Source organism: Cicer arietinum, chromosome 5 (genome assembly GCF_000331145.2).
Source record: "Cicer arietinum cultivar CDC Frontier isolate Library 1 chromosome 5, Cicar.CDCFrontier_v2.0, whole genome shotgun sequence".
In the NCBI taxonomy this organism is placed as follows: domain Eukaryota; kingdom Viridiplantae; phylum Streptophyta; class Magnoliopsida; order Fabales; family Fabaceae; genus Cicer; species Cicer arietinum.
Genome location: NC_021164.2, coordinates 59,862,907 through 59,882,715, shown reverse-complemented (window position 1 = coordinate 59,882,715; position 19,809 = coordinate 59,862,907). Strand labels below are relative to the sequence as shown.

Genomic DNA, 19,809 nt, shown 5'->3' with positions numbered 1-19,809 from the left:
ATTAAGGGAACAAGGTTTTTTTTTTTTTTTAGGCACAAATAAAGGGGTTTTTTATTCTATGTGAATGGGAAATAAGCATCTTTTATGACTTTCCATGCATTAAAGGCCTTCCCTATTCTTATTACTTTGGATATTTCTCACTATATTGCCTCACACTAGTATAGTGGTTTTGGTAGGTAGATATAAATGTTACATTCTACTATAATTGTCAAAATCCAACTTAACAATATCAGTATATTGAGTCTAATCAATCGTAATAAAATCGACTTATATAATGAAATACATTGCATTTTATAATTTTTTATAGAGTTTTAAATTTCTCTAATTAATTTTATAGACTTGAATTTTTCCAAAACTTTACATTTTAAAAATCGTGAAAGAAATTACGTATTATTTACTTATGACCAACGATATTGATGACTAAATGTATTTTTTTCCCTTCGATGCATAATTTCAAATATGTAGAAAATTAGAGAAAAAATTCTCTTATGTCTGTAATTAATACGAATTTCATCTAACATTCACTATGTACCAAAAGAATACAAATTTGAACTCGGTCAAAATCAGTAATATCTTCAGGTTGTTTCACTGAAGACAAACCAATTGAAATTGAATTTAATAATTTTGAGAAAATAAGATTTGAGTTTCTTCAGCAGAAGTTCCACAAACGAATTTCACTTTCTTCATACAGATCATCAAGCAGAAGCGACGAATCAACATCAAAGAAAGAAGCATTTAGCAACATTTGATCAATATATTTAGGAGATTGTAAACCTTCTAAACCATACCAACTTTCCAATTCCATCATAGCCATTGATTCATTAGCTTGATCAAAAGACGACATGAGCGAAACATCATCATCGATTTGATCGGAAGGAGAGGAAGCCATTGATGATGAAGGAGTATTAATGTTGTTGACATTGACATTATTATCAATGAAACTATTTGCAGCAGCTGCAGCAACTCTTTGAATTGATTTGGGAGACATGACAGTAACATTATTAGTATCTTGAGGAATGTTGTAATGTGAACAAGTTAAAGGGAAATTGAGATTTGTTGCTGATGAACCTTTAAGACAGATAAGTGCAGCATCATAAGCTCTAGCTGCTGCTTCTGGAGTTGAATAAGAACCTAACCATATTCTTGTTTTTTGATTTGGTGCTCTAATCTCTGATACCCATGAACCCCAACTCCTCATTCTCACTCCTTTGTACTTTTTCTTGCTATCTGATATTGGCTTTGATAATTGTTCTTTTTTTACTTTCTTGCTCTCTAACTTAACCATGATACAGAGTTTTAATGATAAATTAACGAATCGAAGCGAAAAGAGCTGAATCTGAATAGACAAAACAATGTTGGAGTGAACAAGTAATGTTTGAAGAGTAACTATTTTTTTGAGGTAAAAAAGGTTGTCTCTTTTAGTTTTTGGTTCAATAACTTGTTGGTGTTGTGAGAGTGGAGAAAAGAATGAGATCGGAGTTGAATGTGGGGAGAGAGTTTGTATATATAGATAAGTAGAGAGATGTGGAGGCTTGCCTCACAAGGTAGCAAAATCTTCAGTGGTCAAGATAGGACAATGATGCCAGATTGTTTAGTTTTTTAGTTTTTTTTTTTTAATTGAGATTTCGTAACTTATTTTTCTTAAAATGAATTTCTGTCCTTTCTTTGTGAAGCTTCCTTTCTTTTATGGGTAAAATGTAATAATATTTAGCTCAATAATAAACTAGTAGAACCCACTACAAATAAAAACAAAATACACCTTATGAAATAAGTTGATGTTACACAAATATATATATATATATATATATATATATATATATATATATTTTATAATTCATCCAATAAATCTTTGAAAATCGACACATACATAATAACAATAATATTTTAAAGAGCTGATTCGATGTGACATTTTTTTTAGTAATAATTAATCTAAAAATTTGTTATCTTTACTTTAAAAAAACTGGCATTATAAATGATGAAAAACATTGCACAAATCTTTCAAAAGTTAAAATAAAATTAATTCAAAAAATAAAAGAATTTATTTTTCAAATACCGTAACATTTTTCAAAATAATAAATATTTTCTTAATAATTTTTTTTGAAATAGATTTTTATTTTACGGGATTTTTATATTAAATTATTGTTATATTTTTAATATATAATTTTACAAATGCACCATAAAATTATTTATTTTAAACCGCGTCCTAAGTCCCAAGTCCCAACATACCCTTTAAACTATAATCTTCTCTTATTCGCTTGTGAAGGGAGATGGATATAGGTATGGGAGAGATGAGTGAAAGATAGAGACATAGGATTCTAAGTTGTTAGTATTGTATGTATGGAGACACAAAACTCCACACGCGCAGGTGAAGTATGAACCCATTTGTTTTGCATATGCAAATCACACACACACAGCTGTTGCTTCTCTGTATTTATCTGCAAAACCGCGTCATGGGGCCTCCTTTCATTCTTCCTTTTCTCTCTCTAAACTACGCACTTACTTGACTTTTCCACTCCTTTCATACCTTTTTTTAGTAATGCTATCCGATAAATTAACTCCTATTTTTACATATCTCTTTTAATCCTATTTTTCTTTCTAATTTACCGTGATTTTGATTGAAACACCCAAATAATTATATGTAGAACGCTAAAAGTTCAAACTTTGCTTCTAACATTTTACCAGTCATTAACATATAAATATGTTAAAGTGATTAATTAATAAATTTTTGTTAATAATAACTTTTTTTGAATAATACAAATTTAAATTATGAGTTAAATAATTCTTGATTATCTCTCTATCGAACTCGTGATTAGCAAGATTCATTTTATTTGAAATTTAAAAGATTAAGACACAAAAAAAGAGCATTCCTATTTGTTACAAAGAATATATATAAAAAAGAGAATAATGCATAAATAATCCCTTATTTTTATCTCATTTTATTTAAAAATGTGATTTTCACACGTATACTTAGTTGTTTTTATTATTTTATTTATCATCTTAGTGCAACATTTTGATTTTTCGTTTCGATGCGTCATTTTATTTATTTCAAGTCTTTACTTTATATGTTTGTTGAAATGTTTGAAAATGATTTGTTGAGTTGGTACAGTAGTTTGATTAAGGGGTTTATAAAGACTCTCATAGAAATCAACATCATTTCAATCTCACATATGGTTTGTCAACACTCGGTTAGATTGGTCATGTTAAAGACTACATAACTTGCATTAGTCTTAATCAATGACTAAGTACATGTGAAATAAATTAATTTGATTGTTAGGATTAAAATTTTTATTTGATAATTGCTCATTGACTTTGAAATGTTTACATGTATGGTTAGTGTGTTTTTCACTTTCTTGTTAATCTCAAAATATGGACGGAGAATGTCCTATCCTAAAATCAATTTGATTATATTATTCTTATTTGCATTTAAATAATTTTTTTTTTAACATGTCACATTTACGCGTAATAATTATTTATTATCTCATATATGGCATTAGTCAAAACTTGATTAGTCAAATATCCTATTTTTAAACATCATTCTTTTTTTTTTTTTGTATAAATCATTCATAATAAATAGTAGTACTCTTAAAAGAATCGTTTTTTTTTTTTTACATTTTCTCCTATATGATATTAATGTAGACAAAATTTTAATCTTATTATCTTTTATTACTAATCCATGTGAGAACTATAAAACCAAATAATATGACTTCTCTAAAGTAAAAAGTTGATAAAATAAATAAATAAATTATTAATTAATATTATAACTACATATAATTGATCATACATGTGTATATAATAATAATATTAATTTATTTATCAATAATTAATATTAGTTATTTTTATTCTCTAAAATGAGTAGTTAATTTAAATGAGTCTAATAAAAAACGAAATAAATATACACAAGTTACAAATATGAAAGAAGCATTTTTTGTTACTTGTAGCAAGGTTTTGAATCGTACATCACAAAGCCCTATTTTTTGTTTTGAAAAAAAAAATTAGTGACAACTCATTTTACCAAAATTTTGTTGGGTATAGTACTAACAATCAACTATTTGAAGTTATGTCTCTTTTTTGTATTTAATTTATTTTTAAATAATTTAAATTTAAATTAATATTGATTTATGAATATCGATTCCACCTTTTTTGTGGATACCAACAAATTTAAAAAAATAAAACATTGTATATTTTTTTCACAGTTCACATGCTGGGCGATGCCAGAGCATGCGTAAAATGAAACTAGCAATGCAGGGTGGAGAGAACAGTACTGTCGTCAATCCGTACAAGTCCTCTCTTTCCTTTCCCTTTCCGCTGCTGTTACTAATATAAACACAATTACATATATAGATCAAATTTCAAGACATTTTCTCTTCATGAACACATGGCCATTTTTTAAATTAATTAACAGTATGAAATGAACTTCATAATTGTTTTAATATTAAAGTGGCAACTAAGGCATTGCAATTTCATATTATATTAAATGATTTCCACATGTTGTTGCTACATTCAAATATTTGGTGTAGTATTTTGTGATCAGATATCTTGAGAGGTAGGCTCTGGTTCTTGGATGTTGGAATGAAACTTCACTTGCAAATGTGTTTCGTACTTCAAAAAAATAATATTAGTTGTACCTTCTAGAAGTTGGTTTTTCTTCTCTTGTTACATACTACTCGTACTTTTTATGCATCATGTAAGGTTGGAAATACGTCAAGATCAAGTGACAAGAGTTTATTTCTAGTTTAGTTTACATCAAACATGTATCATAATAGACTTTTTTTAATAGGCTTATATGCAAGATTAAAACAACTAAAGAAATCTATTTGACTAAAAAAGTTGTACTATAAAGTTTGTTAGGCTTTATAAATCTACTAAACAGTAAAAACAAACTTTAGACATATTGGATTAATTTAAGTAAACTTTAGACAAATGAATTATTTTAGGCCTACTAGACTAGCATTACCCAACACACATTTTCCCTTTATTATTATAATTTTTTTATATTATTCATACGTGAAATTTCAAACGATTGAATAAATAAATTAGTCTTTAAAATTATATTCGTGATCAAATTAGTTTTTTAATTTTGTAAATTGACAATACATATATGAAATTGTAAAATGTTAATCAAAATAATTTTTATGATAACTTTTTTCATATGAAAAATTATGACGCAACACCCTAATTAAATGTGTGATTTCTTCATATTAATTTTATATCAACGTTATCTTATCAATCAAATTAATTTACCTATAAAATTTGACTATCTCATAGATAAATTTATCAATATTTATAATTGATCATATATTAATTATCTAACAAACTAACCTATAAAAATCTAAATTTTATAAACAAATTATTATATGATTAACGTAAATTAATCACACATTTAATTAACATGTTATATCATAATTTTTAACGGTAAATATCTTAAAAAATTATTTTAAAATTATTCTAAAAATATATGTATCAATTCACAAAATATAAACATTAGTTTGACCAACTTTAAAATTTCGACAACCAATTTATTTATTAATTCATCTACCAAAGATATCGAAATAACGCATCATGTTCCGAAACTAACTTGACCATAAATGTAGGTGCATGTACGTATGCTTGAGCCATTTTTTATAATGTACCACATCTGGACTTTGGTGTGTCCTAACTGGCCCGTACCAATCGTAGGACCATCCGTACCCCTTAGACAAGGAGAAGATCCCTATGAAAACAACAAATAAATAATGCATCAATTGGAAAATATTGTAGCCTTGTAGGGCCAACTTGAATGAATAGCACTTAGCACAAATAGCATGCGCCACACCATATATAACCTCAAATATCCCAAGAGGCCAGCCAGCTAGTGTCCTGCTTGCAGCATTTGAGGCTATCTAGGTTCTAAAGTTGAGACTAGATCATTCAGATAAAGGGTTGTTGCATTTTTATTTTAGTTTTCAAAATCAATAATTAATTACACATTACAATTGGGGTACGAGTGAGAATTTTCAGCAGATTGTTAGGGTGTGAGAGGTATGGGCGAAGTGTGATCACATATATCAAAATTGGAAGTTTGTTGAGCGACGATGAAGAAAAATCCATGTACTTGTGTGATGATATATATATACATAGAGAGTGTGGGAATCAAATCAATTCTACTATAAATATCCATAAAAAAATATGAAACTTCGCCGTGAATGAATTTAAATAAATAAAATAGTACTATAACAATAATTAGTGTCTATTTGATTCAAACAGGAAAAGAAAAAAAAAAGTTGAAAAGAGAATCAATGTTAAAAATAATCATTGTTTTAATATGTATTGTAATTGTTTTTTTTGTAATAGGAAGATTATTTTTCTTTAATATTTAAGCTACAACGAGTAATACTATATCCTTTTACCACTTTATAAACAAAATTTATATGAATTGTTAAATGTCATGCATTTTATATAAGTTATATATTATGTTGAGTAATTAAAATAAAAATTTATTATTAAACTATTTACTTATCTTTAAATTTATTAATTTACTTAATATGTTTATGTCAATTATTTTAAAAATTCTTATTTAATCGAATTTAATTATTTAATTTTTTAATAATCATTTGTTTTTATTTCTGTAAAGTTACAAAAATTGTTTTATAGTAAGTTTTTTTGAAAAAAAACAAAATTAGAGAATTAAAAAAATAAGGGCATCAAATATCGATGGTGTTCTAGTGATGCTTTTGAAGAATTGGCAGTTAAAGATTCTTATTTCGAAAAAACATGTAGACGAAATTTATTTTACAGTTAATTTTTCATTTTTTTTTTACTTTGAGTTGTTTATTTTTATTTAATGAGACACACATAAACATGTAAAACACAAAAAAATGATGTATTTAATGTCAATGTCAATAAAACTTATGAGAAGTGATATATATAAATTAATATAACAATTTATTTATTAAAATTGTAATTGTTTTCGAACAACGGACGGGTTACACACTAGTATTATATAATAACAATTATCGACTATGTTTGAAATATATAAAATAAAAAATAGATTAAATTAAATTGATAAGTATTATTAAAAAAATAAATAAAAACAATAAATAATATATAAATACAATATATCATATCAATAAAAATATAACGATTAAAATTTAGATATGTAATTTAGTTTGATTTTAAAAAATAAATCTAAAATTCATTATATTCAATTTTTTTTTTGCGTTGTCTTCACAAATGAACATACCACAACTGGAACTGTCAATAAAGCCTCCAAGTCTCAAACCCCTTTTAAAACTCTCATATTAAGCCTCAAATATTAGGTCCCGACCCATTATCTCATTATTTTTGTGGGCTTAAATAAAGGGGTTGAGGGCTCATATGCCCAATGTTTTGTTAAGTGAGTTTTTTTTTTTAATAAACTTTTTTAATATTTATTTTTATTGAAAAAATATCGGAAAAACTTCTCAAGAAAATCTAAAATATTTTTTTTTTGAAAATTTTTGTAAGTAAAATAAAAAGAATTTATTTCTTGAGAAAAAAAAAAGTTTTCTAATTTTTTTTATAAATTGTTTTGATTATTTTCTTTGAAAAAGTGGGTTCACAAGTCCACTTTAGCCCACAAAATTTTAAGAGCTTTTTGGTTTTGGGAGCATTTTAAACTATAAAGTTTTTGACCCTCTAATAATTAATAGATTTATCAAATTGACATGTCTAATCACAACACTACTAATAAGTTTAAATTATTTTGGAGGTACAAGAAAACTTGTACTGAACTTGTTAAGAAGACCGTAATGTTTGACCTACTAGAACTTTAACTATACGCATTTTTTTACTTTTATTACTAATTAAAATTCACATAAATTTAAATAAATGATATAGATTATAATGAAACTCATGTAATTTTTAATCAATGAAAGAATGTGTATTAAATACGGTTATTTTTAAAATACGTTTTTATATAATCTTAATCAATTTACTTAAGACGCTCATTAATCATATCAGTTATTAAATACTATTAGTCAACACAAAAAATAAGTTAAAACGATATAAATTAATCGAGGTAAGATAATGGATTATGTTTAATAATTATTCTTTTGGTGAATAGTAAAGAATAGAACATATAGATATATTGATCATTTAAATTATAAATGTCAATTAAATTAATTTTTGAATTTTGATAATTAGTAAATATATAATTGAAATTATAAAATAATAATAAAAATAGTTTATATTTAAATTTTTATCTTTAAAAATTATGATATGATATATTAATTGAATATTAGATAACTTCCACGTATCTTATATCAATATCATCACAACATAAATTATTTTTCCAGTGAAATTTAAATTTTTCATACATAAACTTGTTCATAATTAATCCATGAAAAATTACAATTACTCACGAAGTTATCTATGAGATAACAAAATTGCGTTGACAAATTTTCCTCCGAAAAGATAACATTAACGTGAGATTAATATGAATAAATTATATAAAAAAAATATTTATATATTATTTCAATTTATATATTTATTTATTCATAAAATTCAAAAATTAATTTAATTGACAATGAAAAATTTATTAATTGACTATCAAAGAGTAAAAAGAGTTTACTTTTCTTATAACTTGATTTCTCTAGAGTTTTTATATATTTATTTACTTATAGAGACCAAGTTCGTATTTCCGGTCTCCTGTACCAAGTTTTCCTCCCCGGGTTAGATCTGAGTCACTTTGCTTTAGAGTTTCCTTCGGCAATGGCAAAAGCCTTCAACCTAAGTTCAGGAACCCGAATCACTCTAATTTTGTTGATATGCTTCACCATTCTTACCGAAGCCATTTGGTTAAATATCCCCAGTTCGGGAACTAAGTGTGTGTCAGAGGAAATCCAAACACACGTCGTCGTTTTAGCTACTTACTATGTTGTTTCTGATGATACCAAGGGTCACCCGCTTCCTACTATTTCTGCCAAGGTATATTTTATTCTTGTTCCTTCTTCTCAATTTCACATAGCTAAGTAAATTCAATTATTATTTTTTGTGTGTAGAACTTAATTTGGTCAATTGATTATCGTGCTAACTGCTAACGTTGAACTCTTGATTGCAATTTTCGGCTTAAGTAAACATAAGTTCTTTGTTGAAAGTTTGAATCTTCTGCTTTAGATTATAAATTTGATAATGAGGAAAATAGGGATAAAACTAGGACCAAAGTTGTCTTTGTCGTACTTCGTAAATTTAGGATCGAATTTCTTCCTTGTTCATGAAAGTGAATGCTGTAAAATATCGCTATAGACTGAAAGTTCATATTGACCAGCTCAAACTGAAAACTTTGATATAGACTATAAATTCATATAGACTAAAATAGGGATTTATAGCAAACTTGATAATAATTGAAAAACTAACTCAACTAATACCTTACCTAATTTATAGCAAACTTGATAATAATTGAATAACCTGAACTCCCTTTTTAATACTCATTCAAAGTCCAAACTCATGTCAGTGAGATACACATTCTTAATACCTAGCATAACTAACTCAACTAATACAGTTAGTGTAATACATGCCTACCCTTTTCCCCCAGGTGACATCTCCATACGGAAATAATCTTCACAACAATGAAAATGTTACTCAAGGTCAATTTGCATTTACTTCTACTGAGAGTGGGAACTATGTGGCATGCTTTTGGATGGATGGTAAAAATCTAGATGGTTCCTCAATCAGCCTTGATTGGAAAACTGGAATCTCTGCCAAAGATTGGGACTCTGTTGCAAAAAAAGAAAAGATAGAGGTAATATATAAATTTCATTCATTCTCTATCGTTCCCTTTGTAATTGTAATATCTCTATGGGATTGGGATTTGTTTATACGTAAGTGTTTAATGAAATATTCCTTTTGAACAATGGTTTAAGGGAGTTGAACTTGAGCTAAGGAAACTTGAAGGAGCTGTGGAAGCCATCCACGAGAATCTATTATATTTAAAGAATAGGTAAAATCTCATATACTCAATGTGATGTTTATTGGGACTGCACTTACACTCTGCACTCAGACACACTATACACTTGTTTTGAGAATTGAGTAATTGAAGGGTTTTGGTAGAGAAAAGAATGATAAGATGAATGGTATTATCAAAATTTTGTTGGTCTAAAATTTTATTAGCAAGCAACATAGTCAGCTCATAACTAACTGACTTATGAGCTCCCTGCAGGCTTATGAACTAACTAACTGCTGAGCTAACTGATTCATGAGCCGACTCACTGACCTATAAGCTAACTGACTTATAAGCTTGCTAACCACCAACTAAGCTAATTTTGGATTACACGCTAACGATGTTTGATTTCAGATTTCTTTGATCAGGATATTATTATTCTTGATAGAAGTCATTGATGAGAGAAAAGTATAATATGAAAATTGTATTGACAATGATAATCCATGACATCAAGGGCTATATAAGGCTTATTGGCTAATGAGAAGAACTAACTTGTGTAGCTAATTGTTAGACTTATTATTATTATTATTATTAATAGGCAGTTAAATTATTAGTAGACAGTTTTTATTAATAATAACTGCCATATGTAACTGCTATGTGCAGTTAGAATAGGAATAAGTTAATTAGGAGAATAAGAATTGTTGCTTATAAATAGAAGGGGTGATTGAGAGAAAGGGTATCTTGGCATTTGTATTGATTTGGGAGCCTATAAGGCATTGGGAGAGTTCTGGATCTCTCAAATATCCAGAGAGCATAACTGTAATATTCATTTAACAACAATATAACAGTTGGTTTCTAACACTAATTCACTAGTGTGACTAACTAATATAACTATCTAACTAGTGTATCTAATACATAATGAAATCTTTCTTAAGTATCAATAACGATGATGATGGGTGGGCTGGAAAACATTATGAGCACAAAATAACTGAGATAATTCATTATGTTTGATTAATACAATTCAAAACATATTATTTTATGGACATTGGTATAGGGAAGCGGAAATGAGAGAAGTAAGTGAAGCAACAAATGGCAGAGTTGCATGGTTCAGTATAATGTCTCTCGGCGTCTGCATTTTGGTTTCGGTGTTGCAGCTGTGGTATCTGAGAAGCTACTTTCGGAAGAAGAAACTCATATAGATTTTATTTTCCCTTATTGTCTTTGTTTGTAACTTAGATACAAACACACAAATTGAGTACAAATGCATACAATCATGTAAATACTAAATACTAAGCATATGCTTGTATTGGTTTTCCAAACTCCCGAGTGCCTTGAACATGTTAATGACCCGATACAATTTTTCTCTCTCACGTATTTGTTCCTTTGATAATTGATACCTATGCAATGTGGGTTTAGATACTCATAAATAAATGCATACTAAGTTGTTGGAGATATGATTTTCATTAGGCATAAGGTTTGGCATTGCCAGATTTTTGTCAACCTTAAATAGTTTCTTGTGACTCAATTCTTAGATTAGTGGCAGTTAATGTAAGTTGAGTATTACTAGCAAAAAATATTTTATACAACGTAAAATATGAGGTTAATTTATATACACAAAATATGGGATTAATTTATATATAGTGTCAGTGTAAAATATTTTATATATATGGTCAACAATATATTTCTACATCTCTGGATGAGTTTATAAACACATGATTTTTCATACTCAAATAATTTGAAAACACATAATTGGATGCATATTTCACATTGAGAGTGTATTCAAATTAAATTTAATGAAATATAAATTGAGTTTTACAACATAGCATAGTTCTTTAAAAAATGTATGCATATAATTTATTAGATGGTTGAAAAATACTACCACACATCCTCTTTAGTATTTTCTTATTTGGTGAAATTGAAAATAGTTCTCACCCACTTCAAAAATAGATCTCACTAAACAAAATAAAACCCACATAAGTTTCATCTAAAAATAATAAAGAGGATACTATAACGACCATGTTAGGAAACTACTCTTAAATGGTTATATAGATACTAATGTGGTGAAAATTATTAGGAAAAAAAAGTTTTTAATTCTTGGTGGCTAGCTACTACCTTTAAATCATTTAATATTATTATTTGTAATATACTCTACATTCAATTTAAAATTATTTAATACATATAGTTGAATGTTTCATATTAAAAAAAAGACAACATTGTAAATTTGACTTATGTTTTATTTGAAATCTAAAAAATTAATTATATTTAACTGTATTTCATACAACTAGAAAATTAATTTTTTATTTTTAATAATAACAATTGAAGATAGTAACATGTAAGAGGAACACCATTAAAAGTTACCAAATTTTTTGAGCTTCGGTCCAACCATAAAAACAGTTGAACCAACTAAGAGAGTTTCTTTTTTTATTCTCAAGGTCGATTTAGAAGTACACATCTAATGAAACAAGGTTTTTATGCTGTCCAAAACTACACTTCGATCTATATAGAAACAGTTTTTTTCAGTTTGAAAATATGTTTTGTTTTTTAAGATACGTGAGGTGGAAAAATAACTTATCCCAATTAATGATATGAATTGTTGTGCAAACTAAGAAGAGTTCAAGAGCAAACCAAGAGTCAAATACTAAAGACTTGTTTGGGAGGAGAATTTTAGAGGGAGCAAAGAGAGGATTTGTTTTTCTTTTCAAAATTAAAAAAGTCATAAAATATTTCTAAGAATCAATAAAGTGTGATTGAAATAGATAATATTGGAAATATTATAAAAATATATATTGAATTTGAAGAGTTTACCAAAGTCCTCCAAACCATCAATACAAATTTTGAATTTCTTAAAATTTGGAGAATTTTGTATTATATTATGAAGAAAAATAAACCTTCCAAAATACTTCTTTTCCAATGCCCTCCATTCTTTTCCCTTCATTATTATAAAACTATCTAAATGTATTAATTATTCATATGTCATTAATTAAATTAAAAAAATAAAAATTTATAAAGTTGAAAGTCATGTTTTTAGAGTGGTTTGTTGTAATTTAACGAGTGTTAACCATTTTACCTATGTATTATATGTCACATTATTTAAAGCATGACATATTGTCATTTTTTAATTAAAAAATCAGAATGAAACACCAAAAAGATTTAAAAATAAAAGGACCGATTTGATGAATTAATAAAAATAAGAAATTAAAACTGCAATTAATTTTTTTTTTTCAAATCCTTCCATCCTAAAATTTTTTAGAAAATTCTCTGTTTTCCTCTACTCCCCTCCTCCAAACTCCGAAACAGATCATAAAAGACATTAAGAAATGTTATTACCACTTTTCATTATAAAATTAAATTTGGGAGGTGGCAATAGCATTTTCCAAAACAATCAATTGGGCTTAAGAAACGAGCATTTTCCGGTCCATTGAAGAGGTTGGGTTGGGTTTTTAATTAACAGATTTTGACGGGGTATGATTGCGTGTGTCTTCAACTAAGAAAAATGGCGGTGGCACGTGCGGTGGCAGTGTTAGCCGTAGCATCAACAAGACCCTCGGCGGTATTAACCAGTGGTGGTGTACAAACTCAAAGATTTCTCAAATTCAAAGCCCTTTGTTCTTCATCATCTAAACCTTCTTCTAGAAAACTCGTCCTTTACTCAAAGCCTGGTTGCTGTTTGTGCGATGGTCTCAAAGAAAAGCTTCATGCTGCATTCTTACTCTCTGGTCCTGATTCCCTTAGCAACGTCGATTTACAGGCATATCTCTTTTTACTTATCGTAAATTTTTCACTTGAGTATGAATTTGAGGTTTTTGATTTGATGTTGGCTCTGTTTATTTATCAGATAAGGGATATAACGAGCAATCTTGAGTGGGAAAAAGCTTATCAATATGAGATACCTGTGTTGGCTAAAGTTCTCTCTGATGGCACCGAGGTTTGTCATTTCACTCCGAGTACTTCATTTTTGTGTCAGAGTTTATACTGTTTTTTTTTTTTATGTGTCATATTGCTCTTATGATTGGTTGTTCTAATGCTACATGCCATTTTTTTTATTATATGTTTTGATTTATGAAGTTTATTTATTGCGTATGGTGTGTGATTGTGCTACGGGATCATGGTACCATAGTCCACTTTGTAGGGAGTTACTGAGTTGTTGGCATATGGAATTAATTTGATATAATCTAGAATAACATTATTAGAACTAGGTTTTCTTTGAATTAGTTTATTTGAGGGTACTTTTGAGACTGTTTGAGAGTGTTCATGGAAACTGTTTATGACATGCCCAAAAGTTGTTCTCATTTTATTTTCACAAGAGAGCTTATAAGAACAACTTATAGAAAAACAGTTTGACTTTTTTTAATCTTTTGTTATAGAAATAGTTTATACATAAACACTTATCTAGCTCAAACTCTAACTGAAATTTTAAATGATCAAGTATAAAAAATTGACAGTTAAACACTTAATTCCTCAATAAATTTGACAATTGTAAGAAAAAGTTCAGTTACTTGCTTAAGTTTCATATTACTTGAAGCCTTGAAATTGACGTTAGAAGACCAATATATTGAGAACGTCTAAGAAAATTCTAACAAATTTTTTGGAAGTATGTATCATATGTAATCCGGCAAGCAAGGAGTGTTGTGTATTTAGAGAATCATCTGTTTAATTCCAAAACTTAAACTCTTTCTTATGTAGACTCGAGAGTCTTGTCTTTAAATTTCGCTGTGTAAATCGACCAGTGACTGAACAGACTATGCACAAGGCTAAGGCTCTGTAAATGCTGCAAAGACCAAAGAAAAGGGTCAAACTGAGTGCTTGGCTAAGGAGGACTGAAAATGCACTATCTTTGGCCAGAGGGCCAGAGCATGCTGATGTCGTATTCTCCCAAGTATCAGTTGCGACATGGTTAATTTTGGCTTACATTTTGACTTTTGAAAGTGGGTTTTAAGTGCTATTTTTAAATGTTAACCATGCGGATGTGTAATCACTGGACTAAGTGAAACAAGCTAGGAAAGGCATTGAAACAATATGACTCTGAACCTTCTACATTGGAAGAGTGTAAGTAGGGGTTTTAAGTAGGGGTTCCTTAGGGTTCTTATAGATAAACACCACAGCTAATTTTATTCACTTTGAGTTTAAAAATTAAGAAATCTTGGGCTAATTGTCATTTTTCTCTGTTTGCATGCCATGATGGCATAATTTATTTTGAAATCCCATATTATCAGGGGATTTTGATCGAAATTGAATGTAACCTAGTCATCTATGTCATCCATTCTGCAATCTGCATCATCCATCCATTGAAGGGTTTCATCTAGATTTTGTGTTTGTTTAAATTGACCTGAGGTTAAATAAAATGGAGTTTTGAAGCCACAAGGTGCTGTATATTGGTTGCTGCTTGTTCATGACCTAGCTAATTTTTAAGGCTTTGTTCAGGAGTTAATTTAACAGCAAATGGCACTGAACACCCTTGGATTTTTGGGTTCTTTTTATTTCATAGATAAAGATTATGGTTTACGGACCACCCATATGCACTGTTGCTGATGAGGAATTTTTGGGACTTCTATAATTCTGATGATTTATGTATCAAATAAAGAATGTATGCAGACCTAATCAGTAATCAGCCACATTTTATTAATATTTAATGGCACCCATATTGATAGGTCCTCAATTTATAAATGCGACAGTAAGAATTAATGAGAGATTAATCAACATATGATAGTGTATTTTATTGATAATAAAGGGAAATTGAGCAAAGGAAACAAGCCTTCCTTTTACTCCTGAGAGCTATGCTCACTCCAATAAGAGAGAATCTTCTCTCCACTAACAATTAACAGAATTTGTTATCCCTCCTTACCAACCTCTCTCCCCTATATACATGATGGGGCCAGCTCACCTTTTTTGGATTTTCTAACATACACTCTCCATGCCTTAGGTGCACTATGTGTCCCACTAGACACGTCATCAATTCCTTCTTTGTCCCCATCACATATATTCAATTGTTCATGATGTACGCATCAAATTTTAGTTGTAAGATCATACTATTGTCTGTTTGCATTGCATATTTGGGTTAGATGTGTCAATCTATACAAAAGATTTCTATTTGGCTTATTGCAGTCCAAGTCCATACACGGGTTGGAATTAGTTAAATGCTGGCCAAGGACCATATAAATTTAGGCCTTTCTCTTTTCAAGGTGCTCTGAAATTATTCAGCCATATGTATGGAGGTGTAGCTTATGGAGTATAGAACAAACCAGATCATTAGAATTTTATATTCCTATTGGTTTTATGGTTTTGGCGTCCAACTGTTTGATTCTAATCTGTTCACCCAGTTTAGTTTCAAGACTCCGATTATGCGTTTGACAACTTGTTTGTAGCTCGGTCATTTTTTTGCATCTTGTGAGTTGTGAGGCTTGTTACCCCATTTGGCTGTTCCATGGCCTTCTTTACAATTCAGATGTGAGTTTATGGTGCTCATATCATATGGCTGGGATTTCTTATATATAATGTTCATGACCACCTATTAAGTGTTGAAAAGTTAAACACTCAACATTGAAGGAAAAAAATCAGTAACTTACGTTGATATTGTTCTGTTTTCCAGGAAACTTTACCGCGATTGTCTCCTCGTTTAGGAGTGGAGCTCCTGCAGAAAAAAATAGCTGCTGCGCTGAGGGAACAATAAAGACTTTTTAAGCTCAGGACTCCTGAGGCATTACAAATGTTTGTTCTATATCTTTATCATTAACACCATTTTTTAATTTATATTTAATTAAATGATTTAGTTCCTTCAAACTCAGGAATTTAATTTAGAGTGAACAATGAAGAGTTATAATATTTCGTTGGAAATTCAAGTTGAGATTATGATTTTATGCAAACTGTTATGAATATTTAGTAGATGTTCCTTTCAAGTTTCATGAGTTAAAGTCTTAATCCTTAATGTTAGTGGAACCCTTAATATTAGTGGATTGCTAATGAGTCATTATGATTGACCACTCATGTACTTGTAAGTTACAAGATGTATGTCCAATAAATAGGACTCATATGATAGTGTAAAGGATTGACGATGAAGAACATAATACAACTCTTACTCTCTCATTATCTGTTTTTTTAAGGTTAGAATACTCAAAGAATGGTTTGTGGTTAAGAAGAATGATTTGTAGTTAAAGTATCCCTGAAGGGGATCGCTTAAAGAATGAGTTTTCTTGTGTTATTGAAAAATTAGACCATGATTAAAGTCTACGAGATCTATTTGATCTTAATAGAATTTGAAACAAAGAAAAGTAAGAGAAAATAAATATATTTTTATAACACTCGAATATGATCCAGAAGTAGTAACATTTGTCATTGAACAAAAGATTAGTTGATTAAAAAAATGTGGAAGATCACATGATACTTTTATTATATATAGAGAGATTTCCATTTGTGATTTGATGTATTACATGTGAAAGTGATAAAAAGTCAACGAGTATGGTTTGTATTTATGATCTTTATTTTTCTTAAAAGATAAAAGTGATGAAATAAATTGTTATGAATATGATAATATATCACCTCATATATACTCTGGTATAGTTAATATCTCAAACATAACTTATACTCATGTGATATGGTTATACTTGTTTGTAGAAAAATCATTTTATGGGAAAAAATACAAGGAAAACATGTGATATAGTTCTTAAAAAGGTTAGATGTTTTTACGTTCTTATTTCCCTATGTCATTGCTTATTATTTTCTTCTCTTTATATGTTATTTTAATGTTGTAAAAATGAATGAAATAATAATAATTATACATGTTATATGTCAAATTTCCTTTAAGGATTACAAATGAATTCAAATCAAGACAATTATATATGTATATAGAAACATCATTTCATGGGAAGAAAAGTAAGAGAAAAACAGGTTACAATTGGGTAATTTCTAAAGAACTAAATCATTTTATGTTCTTATTTTATTTTAGCTTTTCTAAAAATACTTATCTTTTTACTTATTATTTGAATTCTAAGATATTATTTTGTAGGGAGAAAGTATAAAAAGAATTAGATTATTTTTTTTTCTTATTCTTCTTGTTGTCTTGTACCAAGTACAAAATGATATTAGTAATACTTGTTAGTTTTATATTCAAATTTTACTAAGAATTACAACCCAAATATTTGTGTCATACATTCTACATGTAAGCCATGAGTAGTAATATATGAATCATTTTTTTTAAGTCTTCTTAGTCTAATTATTTTAAACTATCATTTTTTTTGTATGATTTAATATTTAAATATTCATTATGAAATTTATTTCAGGAATTTCAATCTTACATATGTATTATTGACATCTTTATATTTAGAGATAAATTTTATTTGTAATTGCTAAATCATTTTCTTGAAATTCTCAAGTTTTATTTCATGTGTATATTTTGAACAATTTCGAATGAGTAAATAAATATTTTTATTTTTTTTTTATCCTGTTTTGCATAATTGCTTTTGCGGTCCCGTAACTTAATTTTATATAAAACTTCTGTTATTTATCTTTTTTTTTTCCTTTCTAATTTAGTCCTTTTTTTATTTTATTTTATTTTTTATAATTTTAAGTATACAATTTGATCTTTTATGTTTTAAAATGTTAACAATGTTATTCTTTTTTTTACAAAAATTCATCAAAATTTTCAAACAAAACTCATAAAATTAATTATCATCTTAAATATAATGCTAATTTCATCAAATTTATAACTCAAATCTTAAAATAAACTCATATTTTCATTATTTATATTTTTGAATTTTTGTAATAAAATTAAATAAAGGACCAAATTGGAAAGAAAAAAAAAGATAAATGACTGAAGTGTTATATGAAATTAAGTTAAAGGGACCGCATGAGTAATTGTGTTTTTATTTTTATTTTATACAATTTATAGATATTTAAATGAAATATGTAGGTTTGATCTATTGAGTTTTATTTGTTGAAGGAAGTTTTGTGTTCTCATTTATTTATATTCCGAATATCGTCTTTGATATAAGTATATGATAATGCAAAAGGTAAATCGATTCTTTAGAATCTCTATAAAATTTTATTTGGAATACAAAATTTTGAAATATATGATTGTTTTTTTATTGATTCAAAGAGATTAGACTAATTGAAACACATTGCACTACAAATCAAAGTTTGTTGTTGACAATCCTGGTTGAGCCATCATGAATCTATTATGATGTGAAGAGTAGTTATTTTTTTTATGCCGACATGTATTGAAGAGTTAGAAGATTCTTCAATCCAATAATTTTGTGTGTTATTAATTTTTCAAATGAAGTTGACAATTTGAGGGAATAAGTCTCTTACATTTATAGAACGTATATGAGGTGGTATTTGTGAATTAATATATCAACCGTGTGAATCACGTGGATCGATATATCAATCATAAACTAAATGATTATGTGTATGTTTGTTGTCAATTCACAATTAAAAGCTTTTGAGATTGTTGTGTGAACTAATTTGACTAAGAGATATCTTTTATCTAGAAAGAGTTTAAAAAGTATTGAATGTTTATTGGATTTGACGTTGAACATCAAGTAGCATATGTTCATGCATAAAAATAGACTTGAAGATCTATTCTTTAGACGTCTAAAATTAATTTGTGACTAACACTTATGAGATTATAACTTGTAAGTTTTATTTTGGAAACATGCAATCATGTATGCAAAGATATTAATTCACATCAAGTCGACAAGAATATAAGTCCTTCACTTAACTTACAATCAATTTTTGGTTGATAACCTAATATTCCCAATTTAAGAGATTTTTTGGATGTGTTGTGTATGTTTCAATTGCTCCAATATAATGCACTAAGATGTGTCGTAAAAGGACATTAAAAATACATATTGGATATAAAATCTCAATTTATAATAGAGTATATTGAATCAAGAAATTTGAGACTTGTTTACAAATGAGTTTGT

The 19,809-nt window shown here is 27.9% G+C and overlaps 3 protein-coding genes across 3 annotated transcripts; 2 read left to right on the top strand and 1 right to left on the bottom strand.

Moving 5' to 3' along the window:
- Window positions 1-462: 462 nt before the first annotated feature.
- LOC101495993 (ethylene-responsive transcription factor ERF014) lies at window positions 463-1,506 on the bottom strand. The gene has a single exon (XM_004500509.4). It carries the CDS (start codon window positions 1,283-1,285, stop codon window positions 650-652), a length of 636 nt encoding a protein of 211 aa, XP_004500566.1. The 5' UTR covers window positions 1,286-1,506; the 3' UTR covers window positions 463-649.
- Window positions 1,507-8,632: 7,126 nt separating this feature from the next.
- Window positions 8,633-11,265, top strand: LOC101496330 (transmembrane emp24 domain-containing protein p24delta3-like). Its single transcript, XM_004500510.4, has 4 exons — window positions 8,633-8,943; window positions 9,551-9,757; window positions 9,879-9,955; window positions 10,950-11,265. Exons 1-4 carry the CDS (start codon window positions 8,728-8,730, stop codon window positions 11,092-11,094), a joined length of 645 nt encoding a protein of 214 aa, XP_004500567.1. The 5' UTR covers window positions 8,633-8,727; the 3' UTR covers window positions 11,095-11,265.
- A 2,082-nt stretch (window positions 11,266-13,347) lies between these two features.
- On the top strand, window positions 13,348-16,749 carry LOC101495669 (uncharacterized). Its single transcript, XM_004500508.4, has 3 exons — window positions 13,348-13,643; window positions 13,731-13,820; window positions 16,482-16,749. The coding sequence occupies exons 1-3, from the start codon at window positions 13,389-13,391 to the stop codon at window positions 16,560-16,562; spliced, it is 426 nt and encodes a 141-aa protein (XP_004500565.1). The 5' UTR covers window positions 13,348-13,388; the 3' UTR covers window positions 16,563-16,749.
- The last annotated feature ends 3,060 nt before the right edge of the window (window positions 16,750-19,809 follow it).

Coding starts and splice junctions, on each gene's coding strand:
- LOC101496330 (XM_004500510.4), top strand. CDS start 8,728: ATGGCAAAAGCCTTCAACCTAAGTTCAGGAACCCGAATCACTCTAATT. Junction 8,944..9,550: donor TTCCTACTATTTCTGCCAAG/GTATATTTTATT, acceptor CTTTTCCCCCAG/GTGACATCTCCATACGGAAA. Junction 9,758..9,878: donor CAAAAAAAGAAAAGATAGAG/GTAATATATAAA, acceptor CAATGGTTTAAG/GGAGTTGAACTTGAGCTAAG.
- LOC101495669 (XM_004500508.4), top strand. CDS start 13,389: ATGGCGGTGGCACGTGCGGTGGCAGTGTTAGCCGTAGCATCAACAAGA. Junction 13,644..13,730: donor TTAGCAACGTCGATTTACAG/GCATATCTCTTT, acceptor TTTATTTATCAG/ATAAGGGATATAACGAGCAA. Junction 13,821..16,481: donor TTCTCTCTGATGGCACCGAG/GTTTGTCATTTC, acceptor TCTGTTTTCCAG/GAAACTTTACCGCGATTGTC.
- LOC101495993 (XM_004500509.4), bottom strand. CDS start 1,285: ATGGTTAAGTTAGAGAGCAAGAAAGTAAAAAAAGAACAATTATCAAAG.